General features: G+C 48.9%; 1 protein-coding gene across 1 annotated transcript; it reads right to left on the bottom strand.

The window, feature by feature from the left end:
* Positions 1-1,892: 1,892 nt before the first annotated feature.
* Positions 1,893-15,785, bottom strand: Itih3 (inter-alpha-trypsin inhibitor heavy chain 3). The gene is made up of 22 exons (XM_048420970.3): positions 15,644-15,785; positions 15,017-15,037; positions 14,362-14,528; positions 14,170-14,274; positions 13,795-13,957; positions 13,329-13,442; positions 12,293-12,418; positions 11,936-12,052; positions 11,355-11,523; positions 10,683-10,808; positions 10,261-10,442; positions 8,647-8,832; positions 8,394-8,533; positions 7,540-7,694; positions 6,863-6,865; positions 5,972-6,004; positions 5,673-5,708; positions 5,420-5,533; positions 4,782-4,986; positions 3,042-3,214; positions 2,739-2,850; positions 1,893-2,121 (listed from the first exon to the last, which is right to left on the bottom strand). Exons 1-22 carry the CDS (start codon positions 15,734-15,736, stop codon positions 1,992-1,994), a joined length of 2,670 nt encoding a protein of 889 aa, XP_048276927.1. The 5' UTR covers positions 15,737-15,785; the 3' UTR covers positions 1,893-1,991.
* Between the last annotated feature and the right edge of the window lie 7,622 nt (positions 15,786-23,407).

Raw genomic sequence — 23,407 nt, 5'->3', positions numbered from 1 at the left:
GAAGGCCAGCCATGATAATCTAAGTCTGGGCAGAAAGGAAGTTCTTTACTTCCTCCAGCCATTATCACCTGGGACTCTGGCCATCGATGAATTTCAATGGAGGCTGGAGTCTCAGTTGTTTACCCTGAGAGGAAGCTGGGCTGCAGGAGACCCCCACAAACTGAGATCACCTGACCCCTACCCAAGAGCAGACCAATCAAAGGAAATTCCTGGCATTCTAAGCACTGTAGATAGAAACACCAGTCAGCGCACAGTCACCAGGAAACCCTAGACGAATGTCAGGGGTCTTAAAACCTCAGAAACCCCCACCCCCACCTTTACTATTATAAAACCCTATTCTAATTGAGCTCGGGGCTCTCCAGATATTCTCCAATATGTTGGACATGCGGAGAGACCTAGTTTGCAAACTTGATTAAAATAAAGGATCTTTGCTTTTACATATGGGACTCGGTCTCCTTTGTTGGCTTTTGTGGGGACCCATGGATTTGGGCATAACACTTGCCTGTCTTCATAGTTACTTATGAAATAATCATTCAGAGGTTTAATATTAATTATAATTTTTGGCTGATGGCTCAGGCTTCTTACTGGCTAGCTCTTCGTATAAATTAACCCATTTCTAATATTCTATATATCGCACGTGCCCTGTGGATTATCAGTAATGCTCTGGCATCTTCCTCCTCCACCAGCTGCTAAGGTCTCTTTCACCTCTGCCTTCTTTCTCCCTGTATTCAGTTTGGCTTTCTCACCTAGCTATCTTCTGCCCCACCATAAACCAAAGCAGATTAACTCATCAACCAATAAAAACAACACTTATTTTGCAATATATAGAAGGACATCCCACATCAGAAAAGAACTTGGGTCACCAAGGACCATGCCCTTGAAGGGAACCTTGTATTCATATATTCTTTCTCTCTCTTCCTTTCTTTCTCTCTTTTATCTCTCTTCCTGAAACAGGATCTCACAGAGCCCAGGCTGACCTTGAACTCCTGATCACCCTGCCTCTGCCTCCCAAGCGCTGGGATCCTCCCCCCCTTCCTCCTCCTGTCCTCCAGTTTTTAACTTTTTTTGAGATAGAGTCTTGCATGTGCTTAGGCTGGCCAGCAACTTTCTATATACTTAGGATGACCTCAGTTCTCTTGCCTCTAACTCCCAATCCCTGAGTTTACAGGCCAGTGCCACCATGCCTGGCTTTCTCGTTTTCCCTTTGCTCTACCATAAGGTAAACAGACGTTTGCTGATACTCCAACCTTACTACCCCAGTGTCAGAGCCAGGCAGCCACACGTTGTCATCTGAAGCTATAAACCAAAATGAACGTTCCCTCTTGTTACTGTGTACATAGGAAATGTCCTCCAGAGACTCCTATGCTTGAACGCTCAGTCCACCAGACAGCAACACTATTTGAGAAGGTCATAGAACCTTTAAGGGGTGGGACTTAGCTGGAGGAAGCAGTCACTAGGGGGCAGGCCCTTAAAAATCAAGCCAGACAGACCTGCTTCCTGCTCTAGGCTCTGCTTCTGACTCTGAGATTTGAGGAAGTCACACAGCCAGCACCCATGACCAAGGTAATCCCAGTATTGTGCCTGCCCCACCATAATGGACTGTACCCTCTCAAACCATGAGCCCACATAGATCCTTCCTCCATTGCCATGGTGATGAGAAGAGGAGATCTTGAGCCATGACTCCTGACTTAAGACATCCCTGGATTTTAAACTGTGTTTCACCTTTCCTGATGTCTTAGAGGTCCTTTGCCCCAGGATCGGTTGGGATTCCCCAAGGTGTCACCCCAACCAACTCTGTCCCACACCTATCTCACTGAGAGCCCCAGGAAGTTGTCCTCCCCACAGCACCTGCTTCTGCAGCAGTGGCTTGTGAACTCAGAGACTAACAGCTGTCTGGTTTACGTGCTTTATTGTTCTCGTCCTTCCCACACGTCGGGCACTCGTTCCCAACAGTACAAGTCATGTACTTCAGCAGAAGGTGACACATTTACTCAGAACAAACTGGGGATGATATAGTCAGTATGGACACCATCAATTAGCCCTTCCCCGTTGTTATGGACAAACCAGCAGACGACTTTCGTGCCAACCATGGCGTCCTTCCTGTAATCTTTCTGGGAGCCCCTGGGAACAAAAGAAAGAAGAGTCGCTGTGATGTCCAGTGTGAGCGACATGACTCTGAGCATCCAGGGCCTAAGGGTGGGGGAGCTGGAGATTATTTTTAGTGACTTTGCAGGATCTGATGGGTCCCAGGTAAGCACTCTGCCACTGAACTACACCCTGCAACTGGTCCCCAAGAGGGGATTTTATTTTTATTTCTTTGTTTGATTTTTTAATGTTTAAGACAGGGTCTCCTGTAGCCTAGGCTGGTCTTGACTTGCTATATAACTGAGGACGTTGGACTCCTGGGCTTCCTGGCCCCACCTCCTAAGGGCTGAGATTTTAGGCATATGCCGCCATGCTGGCTTGAAGCTGAAGAACTGAGAGTTCAATTGTCAAGGATGTAGTCATGTGATTGTTCTTTTGAGGGGGCCATCTCTGAGCTATTCCTTGATTAGGAGGAGTCTAAAAGGGCCAAGATCTCAAAAAGAAATGAGGGTCCCCCAAGGGCCAAGATCTCAAAAAGAAATGAGGGTCCCCACAGAAGTTAAGGGCCCACTAAACAAGTTGAGATGCAAAGAGGGCTCTTCCCTCCTGTCCTGGTACTAGGTGGGGTGATGGTGTCAGAGATGCTACCTCACCTTGTGACAGTCAACCGATGGCTCTTCACCACCATTGTGGCATCTGGCTTTGTGGGGTCAGAGCCTGGGCGGGTGTCAAACACTTCAAAGTCAAAGGGGTGGAAGAACTGGCCTGGGAATAAAAAACATTAGCTATCAGCCTCTGCCTGTTGCCATGGTGACGTGGACAACTGCCTTTCAGGATTGGTGCAAAGGCTGCATGGGCATGATGTGAAGCGGGTACAGGGTGACTACATGGCTTTGTACATTCTATTTCCGGCAGTTCCATGTGACTAAGCAGCCTGCAGTCTGAGCATTGCGTACCCAGCAGCCCATGTGTCTGTGCTGACATGCGGTGACTGTCTACCACGTAGAACCCTAGGAAGTCCTGGTGAACCGGATGTTTCTTCCAAACCTGGTGTAGGACGATCACAAAGTTAACCCCATCTCCAAAGGATACCACCATATTCTTCTTCCTGTTGATTGTTACAGACAGCCTAGAAGACAAGGGGAGGGTATAGACAGTGAGGCCTACGGCCGTGGCACTAGCCATCGGAATCAAGAGCATTTCAGCAAACACGGGGCTCCTGAGGACACACAGATACCAAACACTCCTCAGAGGCAGGATGAGGCTGCCGCAAATATGTCATCTGTGCCCTCCACAGAGTGGACCTCAGCCCCTCTGTGGGCAGGAAAGAGGCCTGGGTCCAGCTCAGGCTCTGTGTGATCTTGGGCAGGCTGTACCCTCTCTGAGCCTAAGGAGCATAGTACACTTGCCCTTGCCCACTAAGCTCTAGGGATTCAAAAACAGGAAAAACTAAGAGGCATTGGGAATAGCAGGATCAGCAAGAGAAGAGGCAAATGTTACTTAGTCCTTCCCTGCTCCTCCTCCCTTCTTTCCCTGCTCCTCCTCCCTTCTTTCCCTGCTCCTCCTCCCTTCCTTCCCTCCCTTCTTTCCTGCTTATTTTTAAAATATTGTAAGTAAAAAAAGATTTTTCATGCAATATATTTTATCATGTTTTCCCTCTCCCATCTCCTTCTAGGTCTTCCCCACCCAACAATACGTTCTCACCCTCCTTTCCTTCTACATACACACAAATAAATATGCAAAACCAAAATCAAAACAAATACAAACAAGCAAAAGACCAATAAAAATGCTTATAAAAGATCCATAAGCAAAACAAAACGTGGATTTTGCCTTGGGGCTGCCCTGGAGTGTGGTTGGTGTACCCAGTGGCACTCCGCAGGAGAAAAGTGATTCTTCCTTTGCCACTGGGTATCAATCGCAAATAGCTTCTTGGTTAGGGATGGGACTTTAAGTCCACTTCCCCCTCTCAGTGTGGGACCTCATCTGGCTTGAACCTATGCAGATCTTGTATGTGTTGTGAGTTCATATGCTAGGCTGGAACTCACCATGTAACCCGTGCTGACCTGGAACTCATGGTATCATCCTGCTTCTGCCTCCCACATACTGGGATTACAGATGTTTGTCATCATCCCCACCCAGCCTTTCTGTCTAGGAATGGGTTCTTGCTAGGGCTGGTAAAATGGCTCATTGCATAAATGTGTGTTCTGTGCAAATTGGATGGCCTGAATTCAAGCCCCAGGACCCATAGAACTCATGCAAAAGGAGGAGAGTCACTTATTGTGGCACACACACACACACATAATAATAATAATAATAACAATTATTATTATTATTATTATTATTATAAATAGAATTTTAGAAATGGAGTCTTAGTATGTTGCCAAGGTTGTTCTTAAACTTGAATCCTTTGCCCTTTGGCCTCCTGAGCAGCCGTGCTGTGTGTGAGCACTACACTTGGCCTTCATCAATTTCATTTCATCCTCACTTCCCTCAAAGTGAGCCCTGCACACTGTTCGGGTACAGACTTTGGCTGACAAGGGTCCCAAGGACTGGTTCCCTATCCCATGGTTGCCATCCTGTGGAAACTGAATCCAGGCCAGCAGTCTCTCCTATGACTCCTGTGACCGTCCTGGAATTGGTCCAGATCCCTCCAGCGCTTCTGCACTAGCCCTTGGAGATACAGTCAGAGAACTCACCCAGTCTGCGTGATCGTGACTGTGTCTAGCCAACTGAACGTGCTCAGTGCATCCCCATTGCCCAGCATGATCTTCTCTGTGGTCACCTCAATCCGAAAGTCCATCCAAGCATTGGTGATGCCCAGTTTGCCAAAATAGGTTTTCCCTGTCCTGGAGTTAGGGCTGCTTCCCTTGTCTCCAATGATCTGTCCGGTCACAGTGATGCCTACCAGAGGGGTGGGACAAGAAGAGAGGCTAGGGAGGTCCTCCAGGTCCATGCTGGCCTGTAGGGATGTCTTCCCCTTCAGCAAGGCATGCTGAGCAGAGGCAGAGACAGGGCCCCAAGGAAACACCAGGGTGTCAGGGACAAATCCTGTTCTAGAAAGTCTAGGGCATACTGGCACATTGTGGGTCTTCTCTCTTTCCTGGGTCAGGGGATGTTGTAAGAGGAGCTGCTCCCTATATACCGACTGGCTCCACCCTCAGGATCAGGCTGCCTGTCCACTCTAAGCACATACTAAGTCTGGCTCTTTGGTAGCTCCCACCTCCTTTGTGCAGAGTGCTCTGCACAGGAAGATGGGTAATTACCAGGTAGAGTGAGAAGGACCTGGTCCATGAGCACTCAGCCTGATAGAAAGATCCCCAGCCTGTAATCCCACCTGTGACGGGGTCCTGAATAAGGCGCAGCACCGTGCCAGGCTTCTCGTCAATGTTGAAGCAGATGGTGTCATTTTTTCCTGGGACTTGGATGATGAAGTGAGGATCCCCATCCACTGAGGGCACATCAGAAAATGGACTAGCTCCAAGGGCCCTTCCCTGTGCCACAGGCCTTCCCAGGCCAACTGGCCCTGTGGGCAGGAGCAAGGCACCCAGAACCCTGAACCTTGACCAGGGGGGTGCCAAGGAACTCACCGTAATAGTAGGGGGTTGAAGGAGGCTGGTAGCTCGCTATGGAACAAAGGGAGACCAGACTGAACACAGCAAGCTGTCCTGAGATCTGGGGCCTCCACTCATAGTTTGGCTTATGCCTTTCCCATTTGACCCCCCCCCCCTCAATGATTTCATCCCCTCTTTCCCCTTCACCATCATTCAGCCTCCCCGGGACACCTGGTCAATCTGGCTGTGACAGGTTGATTCGGACCCACTACCGAAGGGACCAGGGCAGGGCAAGCTCGCAGTGGTGGGCAGGGCGGGTTGGAGCATTTACTCACTCAGGTAGGCCATGGACGTGGGCTCCTGGGTGGCTAGTAAAACCGGATGGCAGGCATGAGCAGTACCCAAGGGCTTCCCCACTCCCAACCATGTGCTTTCTGCCACCCTGGAGGCTACTGGTATCCACCGGGGCTTTAACATTGGCAAACACGCCCAGCCAATCCCTTTACAGGGCTGTTGATATGACAAATGTCATTTTAATGCTATGAGCATGTTTTAAAATAAACTAAAATGCAAATCTATTGCGTCATCGGCCTCCCTGCTGTGAGCAATGCAGTAGACCTCTGTCCCTACCCTTGAACTCTTCAGTCCAGACAGCATAGGGTGAGACCCATCCTATTGTGTCTGTCCTTGGCGGTTGGTAGCTCCTAACACACAGGTGCCAGCAATTGCTTCTAACAGGGCTTCCCTGAGGGGAAATGATGTCCTAATGTACTTGTGCTCCTTAGAGATAGATGCAAGAGGGCAGCTTGGCAGGAGCTGAGTCTTGCCCAGTGTTAGTGGGCCAGAGGGTACAGTGTTCTAATTTTACCATGAGAGAAATGTGGAGTGCCCTGGTTCCCAGTGACCTTCAGCATGGGCTCTGGGTCCCAGATGAGTTACTGCTTGTGAGACTTGTAAAAGACTCTGTGTGGGCTGTTGGGAATCATGCAAAAAGTGCTAGACGCCACAGATCTCATTTTTGCAAATAATAGGACACTGCCATTGCCTGATCCATCTTGCGAAAGGGAAGTAGGGAAGCCATCTTCAACCAAATGAATGGGAACCCTGAGATTCTGAGATGTCAGCTTGAAAGCTCCCTTCAGTATGTTTCCTCCCACTCTCCCTCTTTTCCTCCCTCCCTCCCTTTTTCCCTCCCTTCCCCTCTCCACCCACCCCATGAAGCTTACCTTCTAATATGCAGGCACAGGCACAGTGCAGGGGGTGGGGCAGGGGGAGAAAGATACATTAGGTATAAACCACTGACTGGGGCCATAGTAACCAATAAGAGTGGCCCATGGCCTGGCTTAGAGCTAGCTTTGTCCCCATACGGTGTTCCCTAGAGCCAAGAACTCCTAGAAAACAAGGACTGTGGCAAAAAGAGGTCCTTGATCCCCCATGCCTTTCAGTGCCAGGCTCCCCATGAAGCTGTCATACACATTTGGAGCTCCCCTGGTGAGTAGTCTGGGGTCTTGTGGAGGATTTTTGGTCTCAGATTCCAGTTCTTAGGGCCTCTTTTTCTCAGAGATCTCACTCAGGTCCCTGGTAGTTTGTTCCTGGTATAAATTTGGGGTTCGAATCACCTCTTGCTTAACTGAACCCTTCTGTGCTGTAGCTGAAGGCCCTCCCTTGGCATGGCCTAGCCGGTGTGCTCTCTTGGCTCACCTCCCTTGAGAGACAGAGAGATTCTGGCCCACACCCCACGCTCTGCTGCCCTTTACTCTTGCCACACCCCTGCAGAGGCTCCCAAACCTGCCCCTCTTCTAAAGGTCTGGTTCCCCAGCCCAGCCAGTTCCTGTGTCGGATTCTAGGGCCCAGGGTCTTAGAGAGGGGGTTCTAAATTCTGGCCTCCTCTCCCCGTGCCCACCTTCCCCAGGCTTGTCGGCAATGGATGTCTGGTCCTCATTGTCCTCGGGCTTGGTCACCACCATGGAGGTCAGTGGAGTCACAAAGTGGTACTTGAGGGACAGCTCCAGGGCCTGGGCTGTGAGGTTCTCCTTCTCCTCCCCATGGGCGTTCTTGCTATGGAGGAGGAACAGTTCAGAGTGAGCCCAGAACACACCTGCTGCTTTTCACACACACTTCCCCAACCAGACCAGAATCTCCAGGGACAGATCAGGAACGGCCTCCCTCCCCCACCACACACACACACATACACACACACATGCACACGCACACACACACACACACACTGCCCATGTTGTTGGTCCTGCTCAGTGGAACTCCCTGGGGAGAAATAACGGTTTCCCAGCTAGTTTCCTGAAGCATTTGGGCAAACTATTTCCTCACTAGGAATCAGTTTCTCCACCAGTAAAATGCAAGGGACTTGGAATGGCTACTGCTGCAGTCACTTCTGATAACAGCTGCATCTGGGCCAAGTTTTGTGGCTTCGTTCTTCCTAAAGAAACTCCTCCGCTCACTGCTGTTCAACCTCCTTATCACTGGGTAGTGCTGATGGGGACAGCAAGAGCTGAGCCCCCCCAACCCCAGCCCTAGAGGACTGTCCAGCCTCTGTCCTTGGCAGGGGTAGGACACAAGGAAACATGTATTTTTTTTTCTTAAATCTGGGTCAAGAAGAGAACAGAGCAGGGGAAATGCTCCTAGGGATGTCCTTCCTTGGTGTGTGGCGGTCCTGCTCCTCTGGCCCTTTCCGAGCATAGCCAGAGCTGTGGTGGGGCCAGACAGGTAGGTACTCCTCAAGGGGAGGGCAGGCCGACTCACCGTTTCTCCAGTAACTGCTCGATCGTGAGGTAGGCCCAGAGCCGCTCAATGTAGTTCCCAAAAATGTAGCCTTGCTCCTTTACAGCGGCATCCATTTCCTTCATGTCCACCTCCTCTGTGAAGGTCAGGTCGTTCAAAGCCTAGGTAGGATAGGAACAATAAGGGACTTGAGAGGCAGATGGTGGAGTTATGCAGGCCAGGCTCAGATGCCCCTCCTGGGGTCCAGCACACCCCAGGCTCAGTTCCCACTCACCCCATGACCTTTCACGTCGGCTTTGAAGTTGTCCATGTGGCTGTCCACCAGACGCCCCGCTACAACGATTTCAGAGCCGTCATAGAAGTGCGGGTAATTGCTTTTGGTGAGATCCAGGATGGCGTTCTCGGGATATTCCACTTCCACGTTCATCAGCAGTGGGTTAGCAACCTCCTCGTAGAAACCCTGGTAGTCAGGTCAGGACCCAGTCATTTTCGTACCCACCGGGGTAGGTGTGGAGAAGCCCGAGGTAGCTCGGTTCCATAGATGCTCCCAAGCGGTATTTAGTCCCCAAGGGCTGAGTTGTTCTTTCCCCCTGATCTTCATTTCTTTTCTTATCTCTCCCCCACCCCCACCCCCAGACAGGTGCAGCCTTGTCTAGCCTGGAACTCGCTCTGTAGTTCAGGCTGGCCTCGAACTCACAGAGATCCGCCTGCTTATGTCTCCCGAGTGCTGGGATTAAAGGTGTGCATCACCACCGCCCAGTATTGATATTTACTTCTAAATGGCCCTGTCTGTGCCCTGGAGTCTAAGGGAGCACTCCCTGTCCTCCCACTCTTAAAGACAGGAGAGAACAGGAGCAAAGGCCAGAATTCTTTGAGTAAAAAAACACTAGCCAGAGAAAGCCATGTGTGTCAGAGAGCAAAGTTCCGGGGTCCCCTACAAGTGGGGGTGCTGCCAACCAGCAGGGAAGGTGACTCACTTCAGAGTGAACAGTGAGACACATATTTGGCTAGCAGATATTTTTAAAGATTATTTTAGCATAGAAAGATCTGTTATAGGTCGAATTGGCACTGCATTCCCAAAGCGCTCTTGTTGCCCTAATCCTCAGACTACAACCTTATTTGGAAGTAAAATCTTTACAAAGATAATTCGATGATGTCATGAAGTTGGGCCCTAGTCCAGTGTGCCTTGTGTCTTTTTTAAAAGAGGAAATTGAATGCAGATACACAATGAAAAAAAGCCTGGGAAGGCCCAGGGAAAAGAGGACCACAACGAGTCAAGAATAAAGTCTAGGGGCTGGAGAGACGGCTCACTGTTTAAGAGCACCAGCTGCTCTTCCAGAGGACCTGGGTTCAATTCCTAGCACCCACATGGCAGCTTACAACTGTCTGAAACCTCAGTTTCAGGGGAACTGACAACTTCACAGGGCATACACACAGGCAAAACACCAATGCTCACTAAATAAAAATTTTTAAAAATATTTAAAAAAAAAAGAATGGAGACCTAAACAAGCCTCTCCCTCAGAGCAAACCAACCCCCTTTTGCCTTGATCCTGTAGCCTCTAAGATGGGGAGACACATGTTTCTGTTGTTTGAGTCACCTCATCAGTGGTCATATACTTTTGATGGCAGACTCAGTAACCACAGTCCTGTGCAATATTTGAGCGTATTTACATAAAAAATGTTCATTGCTTTTGAGACGTATACGTTTTACTGGGTGTCTTATGTTTGATCTGCCAGGCTTGCAGAGGAAGCAGCTCTGTGTTATGGAGATTAGAACAAGAGGCAGCCAGAGGCAGATTTCAAGGGAGAGAAATCGCCCTCTAAGATCTGAAGTTGCGATGCTGCAGTGGGAAGAGCTGCCTGAGAAGTAACGTGAGGTAAAGCAAACCTGCAGCTGCAAATCGGCATCGGAGTCTTCATAAATGCGTCGGGCAAGCCCGTGGTTCTGCAGGGCCATAGTCTCCAGGAAATTATAATTCAGATTTTTGCCAAAGCCGAGGTTATACAAAGGGAACTCGCCCCCGATGGCATTCCGGACATTTTCCTGAATCTTTTCAGGTCTGCTCTCACCTGTAGAAAGCGCTGTTCATTCTGGGGACCTGAACACCTCTTCTGTCTGGGGAGATCTAACTTTTACATGCACATCTAGTAGGGTGCCTTGGCAAAGAGAGGCATGTACCTGCCTTGGAGGGGCTCACAAGATGCTGAAGGACCCCAGGAAAAGATGTCTAAGGTCTTGTTGTGAGCCGACTCCATAGTTGAGAAGGCAGGCAGGCACTCACCTTGGGTTCAAACCTCCCTCTCCCTCACCGGTATTGGCATCCCCGTCTGTCAACATGATGAGGATGGAGGTGCTCCTCTCTGGGACAAGCTTCTGCTCCCGGGCATCCTTCAGCATATGGATGCCCCTCAGCAGCCCATCATTAATGTTGGTCACTGTATATAGTCAGAAAGACAGAACCATTGGGTGGGGTGTCCTTAGGGTGGCAGTACACAAGGCTGTTGAGGTGATGAAAAATGGGACAGTACCAACGAGAATGCCCTTGTACCAAGGACTGTGTCAGCCAGTACATAGAAGCACTCGGTAAACGCCGGCATTAGTGGATGAACAATATGGACTTTCACACGGGCATCAAAGGGTGCTAAGAGGCTCTTCGGCACAGCTGATTATATAGCAACTTAGCAACCAGTCAGGCAGAGTCACCAGGAGGGAAGGGAAGGTGATACAGACGGCATAGGTGGTCGCCATAGGAAACAGAGGCAGGAAGGGTTCTCTGTGGCCCTACCACACTGAGACTCATGAGCTCCAGGATCATGGTTAGAAGTGCTAAGAATGGGTCTCCCTAGGCTGCACAGAAGCCACCCTGATGTCTTGTCTTCAAGCCTGAGGTCTCCCCCCAAGGGAGAGGCATGCCAGATACAGGCTGCTGGTGCAGAAAAGGGAACGGGTAGGATACACATCTGTGCTACCCTGACCCTTACTTCCTTGATCACGGATGTTCTTCACAAATGCCCTGGCCATCTCAAGGTTTGCAGGGGTGGCTTGAACTAGGGTATCTTTCCAGGTGGTCACATCACTGCTGAACAAAATGAAGTTCAGGTAGTCCTCTCTTTTCATGTCATCCAGGATTTTGAGAAGGGCGTCTCTGGTCTGGGGGAGAAAGAGAAAAATAAGCCATAAAGCTGAGACTTGAGACAGGAGTGAGCGAGGTCACTGCCGAGCCTAGACTGACTGCGGTGCTCCTGCTGTCCTCATGAGTAAGCATTGCCCAAGGCCCCCAACTCCTGGTGAAAGTGGGTAAAGGCTTGGCATAGTCTTATATTCTGTCTCATTCCTCCTTTTCCACCTGAAACACTAGCATTTTCCCACTTAAGAAAAAAAGCATCTCCTAGCCTGGTCTACAGAGTAAGTTCCAGGACAACCAGAGAAACCCTGTCTCAAAACAACCAAAATCAAACCAAACCAAAACAACACCCCCCCCCAAAAAACAAACAAAATCTCTCTCACATTTCTACACCCCAGCGCTGCTTTAGATGCGGGGAGGGGTTGGGTGGGAGCAAACCTGCTCGATTTTCCGACCGTACATGGAACCGCTGACATCAATCACAAAGACTATGTTTTTCGGCACCACTGGAAGGCCTTTTGGTGCAAAGAAGTGCACGAAGTAGCCATTGACAATCTGCAATGGTGGGAGAGAGATGGGGGCCAATGCCCATTTAACAATGCCTCTTCTTGCAAGTAGCAGTCAGAGGTTTGTCACTAGAGGGGAAAATGTCCCATTTCCCCTCTCCAGGAGATGCAAAGGATCTGGTGATAAAGATGGAGGAGAGGGATGTAGCTGCAGCCCCTTAGGACCCCGGCCTCTGCCCACCATGAATATGGATTAGCAAGGCTGATGGAGCCATGGACCTATCGATACCTGCACATTGCCTGGAGACTCTCTGTTCACGTCATAGACGATGGTGAAGTCCCCATTGAGGAGGGAGTCTGCACACGTTGGGCATGAGCGCTGCTGGTCTAAGCTGGGCTTGAAAGACACATGCCCCTGGGGAGAGGAAGGAAGAACATTCCCCAGCTTAGTTAAGGCTCCCCACTGATGGACAGGGAAGAAAAAACCCTTCTGGTAATAGAAATGAGCGTTTGGTGCGTGAATCTGGTGCTAATTCGCCATGGATTAAGCCACTCCCATGCCTACCTGCTGAATCCGTCCCTTCCTTGGGTGATTAAAACCTGCCCAGAGCAGGGGTGGTTGCTGCTTTCATGTAGCCTTTCCCCTGTCTTTTGACTGCCTCATCCTAACCCTTTAGCTCAGACCAGAAGTTACTGGGGCATGGGAGTGTGGCTCCATATGAGAGAACTTTGTGTTGAGTGGTTTTGCACTTGGAGTTGGTACCCAGAAGAGAAGGATGAGTGTGGGGAAGAGAGTATTAGAGAGAAGGGGGTTAGGATCACACCCTGGAAGCCAGCAGCTCTCCTGAATGCAGGCTCTGGGAAAGTCTCTCTGGAGAGCACAGATGACTGGGATTTGGTGTTTATATTTTCTCATTCACTTCCCATCAGCACTGGGATCCTGCCCTGGAATAGCTGGGCAGGGCTCTATGACTGGAGCCAATGCCCAGCAGTAAGAAGGGCATTCTCCTTAATGCTCCATCCCTTAATGTGGAGTCAGCAAAACTCGCCCCAGGTTCTTGATCTGCATCCTCTTTCCTGTCCATTTGTCAGGTAGACTGGAACTGGGCTTTATAAATGGCTTCCTTCCCTCTTTGTTCTGGTAGATCTGAGACTCCAAATCTTCTAGCAGATCAGCATCAGCCCCCTGACTCCAGTATCCTCTCTGATGACCCAGTTGACTGGGACAGATAGTATCACAGATAACCCCTGCCATGCCGAAATCAGCAAAGTCAAGGCCTAGGTCCTACTCCCTGTACCCCAAGCCGCAGAGGTATCTACACCACCTTTTTCCCTGAGAAAGACTTGGTGATGGCACTTCCCAGGAGGTCATTGGTGATGAAGGAGGCCTCAGCATCCAGCATGCTGATGCCCTGAGGCTCGAAGATGTGTGCATCAATCTGAAATGGCCAAATGAAGGAGATATCATCGCAGAGGTCTGGGACACAGCCATGGTATTTGCTTTTCCTTTTAGCCTTGATGTAGGTAACATGGACCGGTTGCAAGTATTCCAGAAACGCTTTGCCACACGGTCCTCAAGAGCCCCAGCACTAAAGCCTCCTCCCCTTGGCTCCCAGTGGCTGTGGAAGAAAAGCCATTCCAAACCCGTTGGCCAAGAACAGGAACCAGGACTTGGAGATGCATCCTTGGCTCTGCTCTAAGATTTACCCCTCTCCTCCCACCCCCACCCGTGCATTGCCCTTCCCTGGGCTCTCTGTAGTTCCAGGCAGGGATGAAGGGATGACTGATTACCTCAAAGTGTCTGACCAGTTGTTTGGGCTGGACCTTAATGTACATCTCGTACTTGCCCTTGTGCCTCTTAAGCAGCTCCTCATAGGTCAGCTCAAAGGTGACCTTGCTGCCAGCAGCCACATTGACGGACACTGTGAACTTCTCCAGTTTCCTCCCAGAGGCCCTGGGTAGGGTATAAGACAGTGCTTAGTTCAAAGACTTCAGGAACCCATCATTCCTCCGCCCTGGGTTCAAGTCTCAGCTCTTGGGTTAGAGACCTCCCTATCTATTCCAAACCCCGTTTGCTTTAAAATGGGATCTTCTGAGGATAACGCAGTTTGCTAGAGCGGTCATCCCAACTGTTTGCTTCTATCAAGGCCCAAGATCCACACGTACTTGACCAAACCAGCTGTCTGGCCCTGGGACACAGCCTTTTCATATTGCTTCTTGGCAACTTCCTTCTCCTTGATGTTCCCAGGGTAGGTGACACCGTCAATGGTCCTATAGATAAAGAGTTGAGGGAAGGGGCTGTCACACTGGGCCAAATACCCCTCAGGAGGTAGAACCAGCAGCTACGGCGGTACCCACAGGGTGAAGTTGGTGATAAAGGCAGTCTTGGGCAGTTCCACATCAAAGGAAACCTCCTTGGCCGTGTCTGCGCGGTTGACAGCCCTTGTGGTGACAACATTGTGAGCAAAGCGGGAGGTCACCTTGCAGCTGATCTTGGTGCTATAGACCTCAATGCCATCCACCACCTGTGGGAGAGGTGATCAGCCAGTCCGCACTCTGGAAAACCCAGCCGCCAGCCCTGCGACTTCCCTTCCAAACGCTCCCGGGTGGGCTCTGAAGTCCTAGGGTCCCTTAGTTCTCCCAGTCCTTCACACTGGAAGTCTGGACAGTGTCCTTTGTCCCACATCCAGCTGGCGACCACAGTATGCCCCGCCTCCTTGATGCTGTAATCTGCACCCAGCTGCAGCCAGGGAGAGCTTATAAAAGCCCAACTCTGAGCCAGCCCCGCCCCCAAGGAAAACCTTCCTGGGGCTCCCTTTGCCCTGAACCTAGATTTTCCTTGAAGAGTCCTTCTTCCCTGTATGGGTCTTGTGTTACACGAGGCTCTACTGGTATGGGGCCATAGGCTGTTTTCTGGCTCTGGGGGTTGCTGCCATTACGATCTGTACCTTCAGCAAGTAAGCAACGATCCATTCTGCCCCTCCAACCCTCTGTATTTGCTGGAATTTCTTACCCCTTCTGGGAGGCTCCGCTTCTGTAAATATAAAGATAAACAGAGAGATCAGGACAAGCATGAGGCTACCAATGGCCTGGGATGCAGGTTCCGGGCTAGGACCAGGTCTCAGAGACACGGGACCTTCCAGGCCATGTGTTAGAAAGAGACTAGGAATAGACTGAGAAAGGGGTATGTCACCAGGTCCCTTATGGAGAGGCACTAGAACTGACCCTACACTGTCTCATGCTCGGTACGCCCCCAACTCACTCAGCCTCCCATTCTGCTCCCCCTGGCGCTGGTCACTTTAGTTAGCTTCCCCGAGCACCTAGCCACTCCTCAGCTTTTTGTCAAGGCCTCTGCACCTGCTCTGCAGCTGACTAAGACGGGCCTAGCCTTTCACAATCCATCATCCATTTGACAGGGGGAAACTGAGGCCCAGGAGTTTGCAAAGCTCTGCTCTGGGTTAAACAGCAAGCTAGTTTATCAGTCAAATCTGTAGCTCCATTCTCCAGAGTTCAGAGTTGTCCCAGTAATACTGTGTCCAGTCCTCAGCCTCCTCCCTGCAAACCCAGTTTAGGGGCTTGCATGAGCTTTGTTGCCTATTGACCCTCAAAATTCTGATATCAAATAGAAAGTTAGACTCACCTCTAACAGCCGGAGTGGGCTTCTTGGAAAGCCAGAGGTCTCCAAGCCAGAGAGCAGGGCCAAGACAAGGCAGGGCCACCACATAGTCACCATTGCTAAACACACAGGTCTGGCCTGCTTTCCTTATATACGCCAGCCCAGTGTTTTCCGGGCAGGGTGAATGACCTGCAGCGTGGGGCCAGGGCAGCGGAGGCACACAGCAGCTCCGGGAACTGGGGGGTGGTGGAGTAACCACCCAGGGTGACTGTATGAAGAGGAACCAGTTGGGACAATAAACAGTGTTGGGGCTTCGCTTCTGATATTCTGGAGTCTGGAGGCCCTCGGGAAAACAGACGCTGTGTGAAACAAGTGGCCGCTGGCCTCCTTGGTGGTGGATGATGAAGAGGGTGTGAGCCGCATTTAGAACAGCTGGCATCGCCACATCTAGGGCTCAAGGCTTTTGTCCTTACCACCCACATTGCCCCTAGTCTGGGCCTGAATCCCAGTTCCAGCCCTTGCAAGACAGCCGTCCTCCAGATAGACCCCCCATGGCGGAGCCCTTTGCTTCATTACCTGATATGGCTGCCAGGGACCCTTGACCTGAGCAAATCCTTAGGCCTGTAACCTAGCTCTCTCGGAGATCTGACTCCAAAGGACTTTTCTGAGTTTACTCTCCCCCAATGGCATCTTTACTGCAAGTACCATCCCTTCCTTCTGCCTATCCAAGGGCCTTGGTATCCTCTTCCTTATTAGACCAAAGGTGCTTTTAATTAAAAAAAAAAAAAGTCAGTTCTGGATGGCTCTCAGACCATCAAGTCCTAGTTATGTGGCCATTCATAGCTTGGTAGCATATTTCATTTTTAATGATATATTTTATTTTAATTATGTGTATGTGTTCATTTCTCTGCATGAGGGTATGTTCACATGAGTGTAGGTGCCTGTCCCTGGCATGGGTGCTGGGAGATAGACTCAGGTCCTCTGAAAAACCAATACAAGGTCTTAAGCTCTGAGCCATTTTCCCAGCCCCAGCAGGCCCTCTGGGAGTCCACTTGGTACCTTCCTGGACAGGACAGGCCCTGTTATGCTCGTTCTGTGCCCCAGGACCCTGCCAGCATCTTGACACTTCAGAAAATATCAGTCTTTCCGCATGAGGACTGAGACCTCTTGAGTCACACCAGGATCCTGCCAGCCTCTGTCCTCTTCGGGACACGCGCCCCTCAGACCCACCATACCATGACTTCTCTGCACACCCTCCGTATGCCGAGTGGAGCAGACCTTTGTCTTCCTGGGCTGAGGCCGCCATGTTATGGATGGTACCATGTCCTCAGCCGAAAGCTCTGGGCCTGACTATCAGACTTACAGAGCTCTGGCTACAGAGAGAGACGGCCTAAAGCAGAAACTGAGACTAAACTACAGGAAGCTTTAGCCTGATGTTGGGAAGTGACAGGAGACACAAAGCAGTGGCAAGGCTACCAAGTCAGCAGAGAGGGTAGAGTGACAGGGGCCACTGCTGGACCCCGCCGAGCAGCCCTGTGCTTAAAAAAACACCAACACCCGGGGTGGAGAGAAGATCTCTCAAAACCAGGTCTCTTTCTTGGCTCTGGGGATGTCCTGGTCCCATGGCCGTTTTCAGCACCTGCTAGCCACTAGGGCTTCAGGTTGAAGTGAGCCTGTTTTTCAGTGGTTCCTCCTCAGCACCGACATCTACCTGTGGGTCCTTTCCCTGCCCTTTTATTCGAACCACCAATTCCTCCCTAGACACTTGCAGCGTGGGAAGAATGGCCACTCGAAATAGGAATTCTATAGCTGCTTAAGATGGACAACCAAAAAACTGGAGAAAACCAGAATCATGCAAAATTAAAACTATACAGACTTCATTAGATTTCTAGGCTTTTCAACTGCTCATTCCTCAGGAAGGGAAGATGAGCAGGTTGACCCAGCCAGTTGGCAGTCCTGCTTTCCCAGAATGCCTTCTAGGTAAACTGATTTCTCAGTCTCTGGTGACCACCCCCGCAACTTGTTGTTGAAGGACTCTGTGTCCCCCAACCTGGAGTAGCCTTTGAACTCAGAATCTATGACAGCTAATACTGGGAATTTGACAAGAGCAGGAGTCACTGAAGAGACAAGCCTCTTGGGGTGCCTACCAAGGATGATCGAGGTTAGGCTAGCGGAGGTGAGAAGACCCACGTTAGATGTGGACACAGCATTCCATGGGCTGGGCTCCTGGGCTGAATCAAAGGAAAATAAGCTGAGCACCGAGCAGATTGCTCACTGCCTCCTGCCTCTGGAGGCAGTGTGACCAGCCACCGCCTACTCCGGCCGCCAGACAGCAAACTGACTCTGAACTGTATCTCTTTGAATTGTAAGCTAAAATATACCATTTCTGCCTTAAGTTGCCTTTGTTGGGATATTTTATCACAGAAACTGTTGTGTGACAGACTTTTCCTGAGAACACACACACACACACACACACACACACACACACAGAGAGAGAGAGAGAGAGAGAGAGAGAGAGAGAGAGAGAGAGAGAAATGGATAGCCCATGACAAACCAAAGAAAGGGTATTACCGAAGTCCAACTTGATGAACCACTGAGTTTCATTAGGGTTACGTACGGGAGCAGAAGTGGCTCAAAGACAGCCACATCACCAAAGCCGGCCCAGTTCTGGTAGCAGCTCACAAAAGCTGGAAACCTGGAGCACACTGCGTAGCCTTAGGGCAGATAAACAAGTTGGAGAGTGTCCTTTCCCATGGGCTCAGCTGGTCTCTGTTTCCTCCAGGCTGCTTGTCTTGTCTAAGATTGACTCTAAAGGTCTACTGCTTATATACTATGGTGGTTGGAGTGAGAATGGCCACATAGGCTTATATATTTGAATGTGTTTAGTCTCTAGAGAGTGGAACTGCTTGAGAAGGATTAGAAGGTGTGGCCTTATTGGAGGAAGTGAGTCACTGGGGGTGAGCTTTGATGTTTTAAAAGCCCCCACCAGGTCTAGTGTCTCTCCTTCTCTCTGCCTGCTCCTTATGGATCAGGATGTAAAGCTCTCAGGTACTGCTCCAGTGCCATGCTTGACTATTTCCTTCCATGTTGACCATGAACTAACCCTCTAAAACTGTAGGCAAGCCCCCAATTCAGTGTTTTCTTTTATGAGTTGCATCAGTCATGGTTTCTCTTCACAGAAGCAGAACAGTAACCAGGACATATATTCCTGGAAAGGGAGAGCCCTGGTGAATCTGGTGAGGTCCAGGGACTTCCTGAAGCTATTTTGAATTGTTTGCTTCTTTTCTGAATGAGCTTCCCTGCACCATAGAGTGTTTCCATCACAGAGGAATTGTTACACAGCATTCAACTATGTGGAACAGTATTTGCAGGCATAAAAGGTCTAAAATTGAGACTTCTACCGTGCTTCTATGGAAGGCCCTATGGAAGGACTATGGAGGCCCGTATGTCTAGTCAGAGCAATATACAGCAAGGTTAGAATTCTGCAAGGAGGTCCTAAGATACCAGCCTGAAGCTCTGTGGGGGAAGCCTAAGCTGCAACGGAGATTCCAGGATATAGGGAGTGCCACAATGACAAGGTGTTTACCACGGAAATCTGCAGCATGTGGTAGACCTGATGCAGCAGAGCCGCTGTGTGTGTGTTGCAGGCAGGAAAGCTGGAGATGCAGGGCTGCCTAGACCCTTTAGCGCCCAGATGATCCTGTCTTGATTCCCAGGTGCCAAATATGGGCTCCAGGATCTAGTGTTTTCCCTGCTGAGTTTCGGTCTTGCTCGGGACCAATTTTTCCTTGCTGTTACTCCATTCTGCTCTCGTGGAATAAGAGTGTTCATTCTGTGCCATCAAATACTAGAAGTACAGGACTCATGTTTTATTTTATAGGAATACATGGTTAAGAGGTTGCCTTGAGTCTCAGAAAAGATTGTGAACTTTTAAATAGTGTTGATAGTGGGAGGGAAATGGGGGGGATGAGTGTAGGCAGAAATTTTTAATAAATAAATAGATAGGTAGATAGATAGATAGATAGATAGATAGATAGATAGATAGATAGATAGTGTTGATACTGTTAAAGCCTGGGGATTTTTAAAGCTGAGCTGAGTGCATTTTGCATTGAGATGTCTGTGAGCCTATGGGAACAAAGGGAAGGAAGGTTACCTGTTAAAGATGATGCATCCGGGTGCCAGGTTAACAGGGGGTGAACTTATCACTACTCTTATTGTGAATCTGACCTCATCTATGATCACTAAGGAGACAAGACACTGGACATGCCTGTGACATAATATCTAATTTAGATTAGCCTCTGGGGATGCCTATGATATAATATCTAGTTTAGGTTAGGACATGCCTGTGAGGAGTACAGGTTAGCCCCTGGGTATGCTTGTGATGTAATATCTAGATTAGGTTAGCCCCTGAGCATGCCTGTGAGGGATTATCTATATCAGGTTAATGGAAGTGGAAGTCCCCACCTTAAATTGGGTGGTACTATACTAAAACATGGGTTGAGGTTCTCAATTGAATAAAAGGAAAAAGATGAGTCAGGCGTTCACCACTTGGCTTTCTGACTGCGGATGCCTACTGCTCCTGCCATCATGTCTGCTCTGCCAGGATGGACTATCTCTCTTGGAACTGTAAGCTAAAATCAATTTTCCTTCCTTAAAATGATTTTGTTGCAGTAATGAGCCCATAATACAATATCTGTGTTACTCAAAGCCAAGCTTTGTCCAACCTGGGTCCCCATGAGTTTTGTTTGTTATGGGGACTGGGCAGAAGGCAGAAGAGGAAGATGTAGAAACGGTTAACCAGACTGAGCTCATCACCTTCACACGTAGGGCAGATGGTTCCCCAAAGCAGGGTGTGTTGTCTTAAAATGAGATGTTTCATTTTAAGAGTCCTAAGACCAACCCAAGGAAAGGAGCCTTAACGGGACGATTTTAGATAGTATGAGGAGACAGTGTGGTGCTGTTTTAGGCCCCTGAAAACCCAGCTTTGGAAAGTGACTGTCTCTGTCCTCAGGATGAACCACAGCAGTCCAGCTATCACAGGCTGCCATCACCACAAGGAAATGTCACTAATGGGAGGGTCTGAGGTGCCTGCTCCTGTAAGATTTCCCCAGACCCCAAATCTACCTGCAAATGGTCTTCACGTGTTCATGCTGCTACCCAGCATGCTTTGCCCATTTACCTCCTTACTGACTGGAAGAGTCACACAGGGCAGATCTGTGACTTGCTTGGTGTCAGTCAGCATAAGTTGAGGACCCAGCTTTGTCATTCATAAGCTGAGGAACTTCCTTTTTGGTTTTACAGGACAGGGTTTCTCTGTGTAACAGTCCTAGATGTCCTGGAACTAGCTTTGTAGACCAGGCTGGCTGGGCTGGGGGACTTTCTTTTTTTCTTTCACCATCATTGGAGAAAACAAGATATTCCATGACAAAAGCAGATTTAAGCAATACGTATCCACAAATCCAGCCTTACAGAAAGTACTAGTAGGAAAACCTCAACCCAAGGAAGCCAATAACACACACAATAGCACAGACATCTGACAACCCTCCACCAACACAACCCAAAGAAGGGAAACACACAAACACTACCACAAAAAAATAACCGGAGTTAACAACCACTGGTCATTAATATCGCTTAATATGAATGGACTCAATTCATCTATAAAAAGGCACAGGTTAAGAGAATGGATACGAAAACAGAATCCAACATTCTGCTGTTTACAAGAAACACACCTCAACCTCAAAGACAGACACTAACTCAGAGTAAAGGGTTGGGAAAAGGTTTTCCAAGCAAACACACCTAAGAAACAAGTGGGTGTGGCTATCCCAATATCTAACAAAATTGATTTCAAACTAAAATCAATCAGAAGAGATGGAGAAGGACACTTTATACTCATAACAGGAACAATTCATCAAGATGAAGTCTCAATCCTGAATATCTCTGCCCCTAATATAAAAGTACCCACAGATGTAAAAGAAACTTTACTAGAACTCAAATCACACATCAAACCCCACACACTAATAGAAGGAGATTTCAACACTCTTCTCTCACCAATGGACAGGTCAACCAGACAGAAACTTAACAGAGAAATAAGAGAACTAACTGATGTAATGAATCAAATGGACTTAACAGACATCTACACTACATTCCACCCAAACACAGAAGAATATACCTTCTTCTCAGCACCTCATGGAACCTTCTCGAAAATTGATCACATACTCGGTAACAAAGCAAACATCCATAGATACAAAAAAATTGGGGGACTTTCAACAGGTCACTTAACCTCTGTTTCCTCCACTGTCAATAGGAAGCTCTGGGTTAGTTGTGATGACCTTCACTGCAGAGCATCTCTGGGATCCTGGGATGCATGAAGGAAGGGCTCAGTCAGGGGATTCAGAGGATGCGGAGCCAGCCGGTTGCAGAGAACAGAGCACAGTCAGAGCTCATGGGTTTTCCTTCCCCTCTGCACTGGTAGTGATGTTTCATTTGTATTTTCATAAATAAAGCTTGCCTGAAGCTCAGTGCAAAGCAGCCACACTAGTCAGCCATAAAGGTCAGGCGGTGGTGGTGCACACCTTTAATCCCAGCACTAGAGAGAAGTATAAGGCAGGATAAGACAGGAACTCACTATTTTTTCAGTCTAAAGATTTCTTAGAGGTAAGAGCTCTCTAGCAGCTGGCTGTTTTGCTTTTCTGATCTTCAGATTGAACCCCAATATCTGTCTCTGGGTTTTTATTAATCATGCTGCATTTGGCGCCTAGTGTTTAGGGTACGAATTCACAAAAAGGGCTGTTTACCTGCTATGGCTTAGCCTCTCTGAAACAGTCTCCAGCTGCCACCAAAACTCCAGAAGCACCTGGGCTCCAAATGTCACAGGACTTGCCGGCTCTAGACTGCCTGATTCTGCCTTCAGGCAGACACACACACACACACACACACACACACACACACACACACACATGCTTTTTCAGGACCCCTGTGTGTTTTTTAGATAGCAGTACTCTCTCGCACTCTCTCTTTCTCTCCACCGTGGGTTGCAGGCTCTTCCTTAAGCCCCTTCTTGGGCTGCTGCCAAACTAGGTAACTGCCTTCAAATTCAGTCAGGCTTTTACTGTTCTACACAGCAGCAATAAGTCTCACATCTTCATCAACATCGTCGGTAGATTTGGCAAGAAAATTGGGAATTCTTAAAGGGAGGAATTAGTTAAAAGAGAGAGGTTTTTTTTTCCCACCTTAAGAAAATAGGAAGCACCATTACAACGGAGGAATTTGGGTCTCTGTATGATAATATGCTAGACAGTTTGAAAATGGAGCAATTAGATAAGAGGATATCTAAATTAGATGGGATTTATATAATGTCAATTGTAAACATTATCAGCTTTATCATTTTTAACTTTTTTGTCATGATATTAATGGTCATATAGAGTATTAACCAATTCTAGAAAAAGGTTTTATCTACTTTTCTGTACACGATTTTGGGTTTGAGTCTATCATTTTTCTGCAGCGAACCATGAGCATACCTAACAGAGACTTTTGAAAAGGAGGATGGGGCCCCACAATTATAATTCCTCCAGAACTATGATAACAACACTATGCTGAAAAACACCATCTAAAGATTGACTTTGAACTACAAACTGCTCAGAACAACTTCAAGGTGGCTAGCTGAGATGATCCAGCCTAACAGAGTACTCTAGCCAGGACTTGAGATGAGCCCTGCACTTTCCCATTACTCAAAGACTAGACAGCAGGTGATGCAGCTGCCTCTCTCAGGACTTGACAATTAACTCAAAA

Source organism: Myodes glareolus, chromosome 5, assembly GCF_982192425.1.
Source record: "Myodes glareolus chromosome 5, mMyoGla1.1, whole genome shotgun sequence".
Taxonomy (NCBI): Eukaryota; Metazoa; Chordata; class Mammalia; order Rodentia; family Cricetidae; genus Myodes; species Myodes glareolus.
This window is presented reverse-complemented; position numbering and strand designations above follow the sequence as displayed.

Coding starts and splice junctions, on each gene's coding strand:
- Itih3 (XM_048420970.3), bottom strand. CDS start 15,736: ATGGTGACTATGTGGTGGCCCTGCCTTGTCTTGGCCCTGCTCTCTGGC. Junction 11,524..11,935: donor ACGGTCGGAAAATCGAGCAG/GTTTGCTCCCAC, acceptor TTTCTCCCCCAG/ACCAGAGACGCCCTTCTCAA. Junction 3,215..4,781: donor GTCACGATCACGCAGACTGG/GTGAGTTCTCTG, acceptor CTTGTCTTCTAG/GCTGTCTGTAACAATCAACA.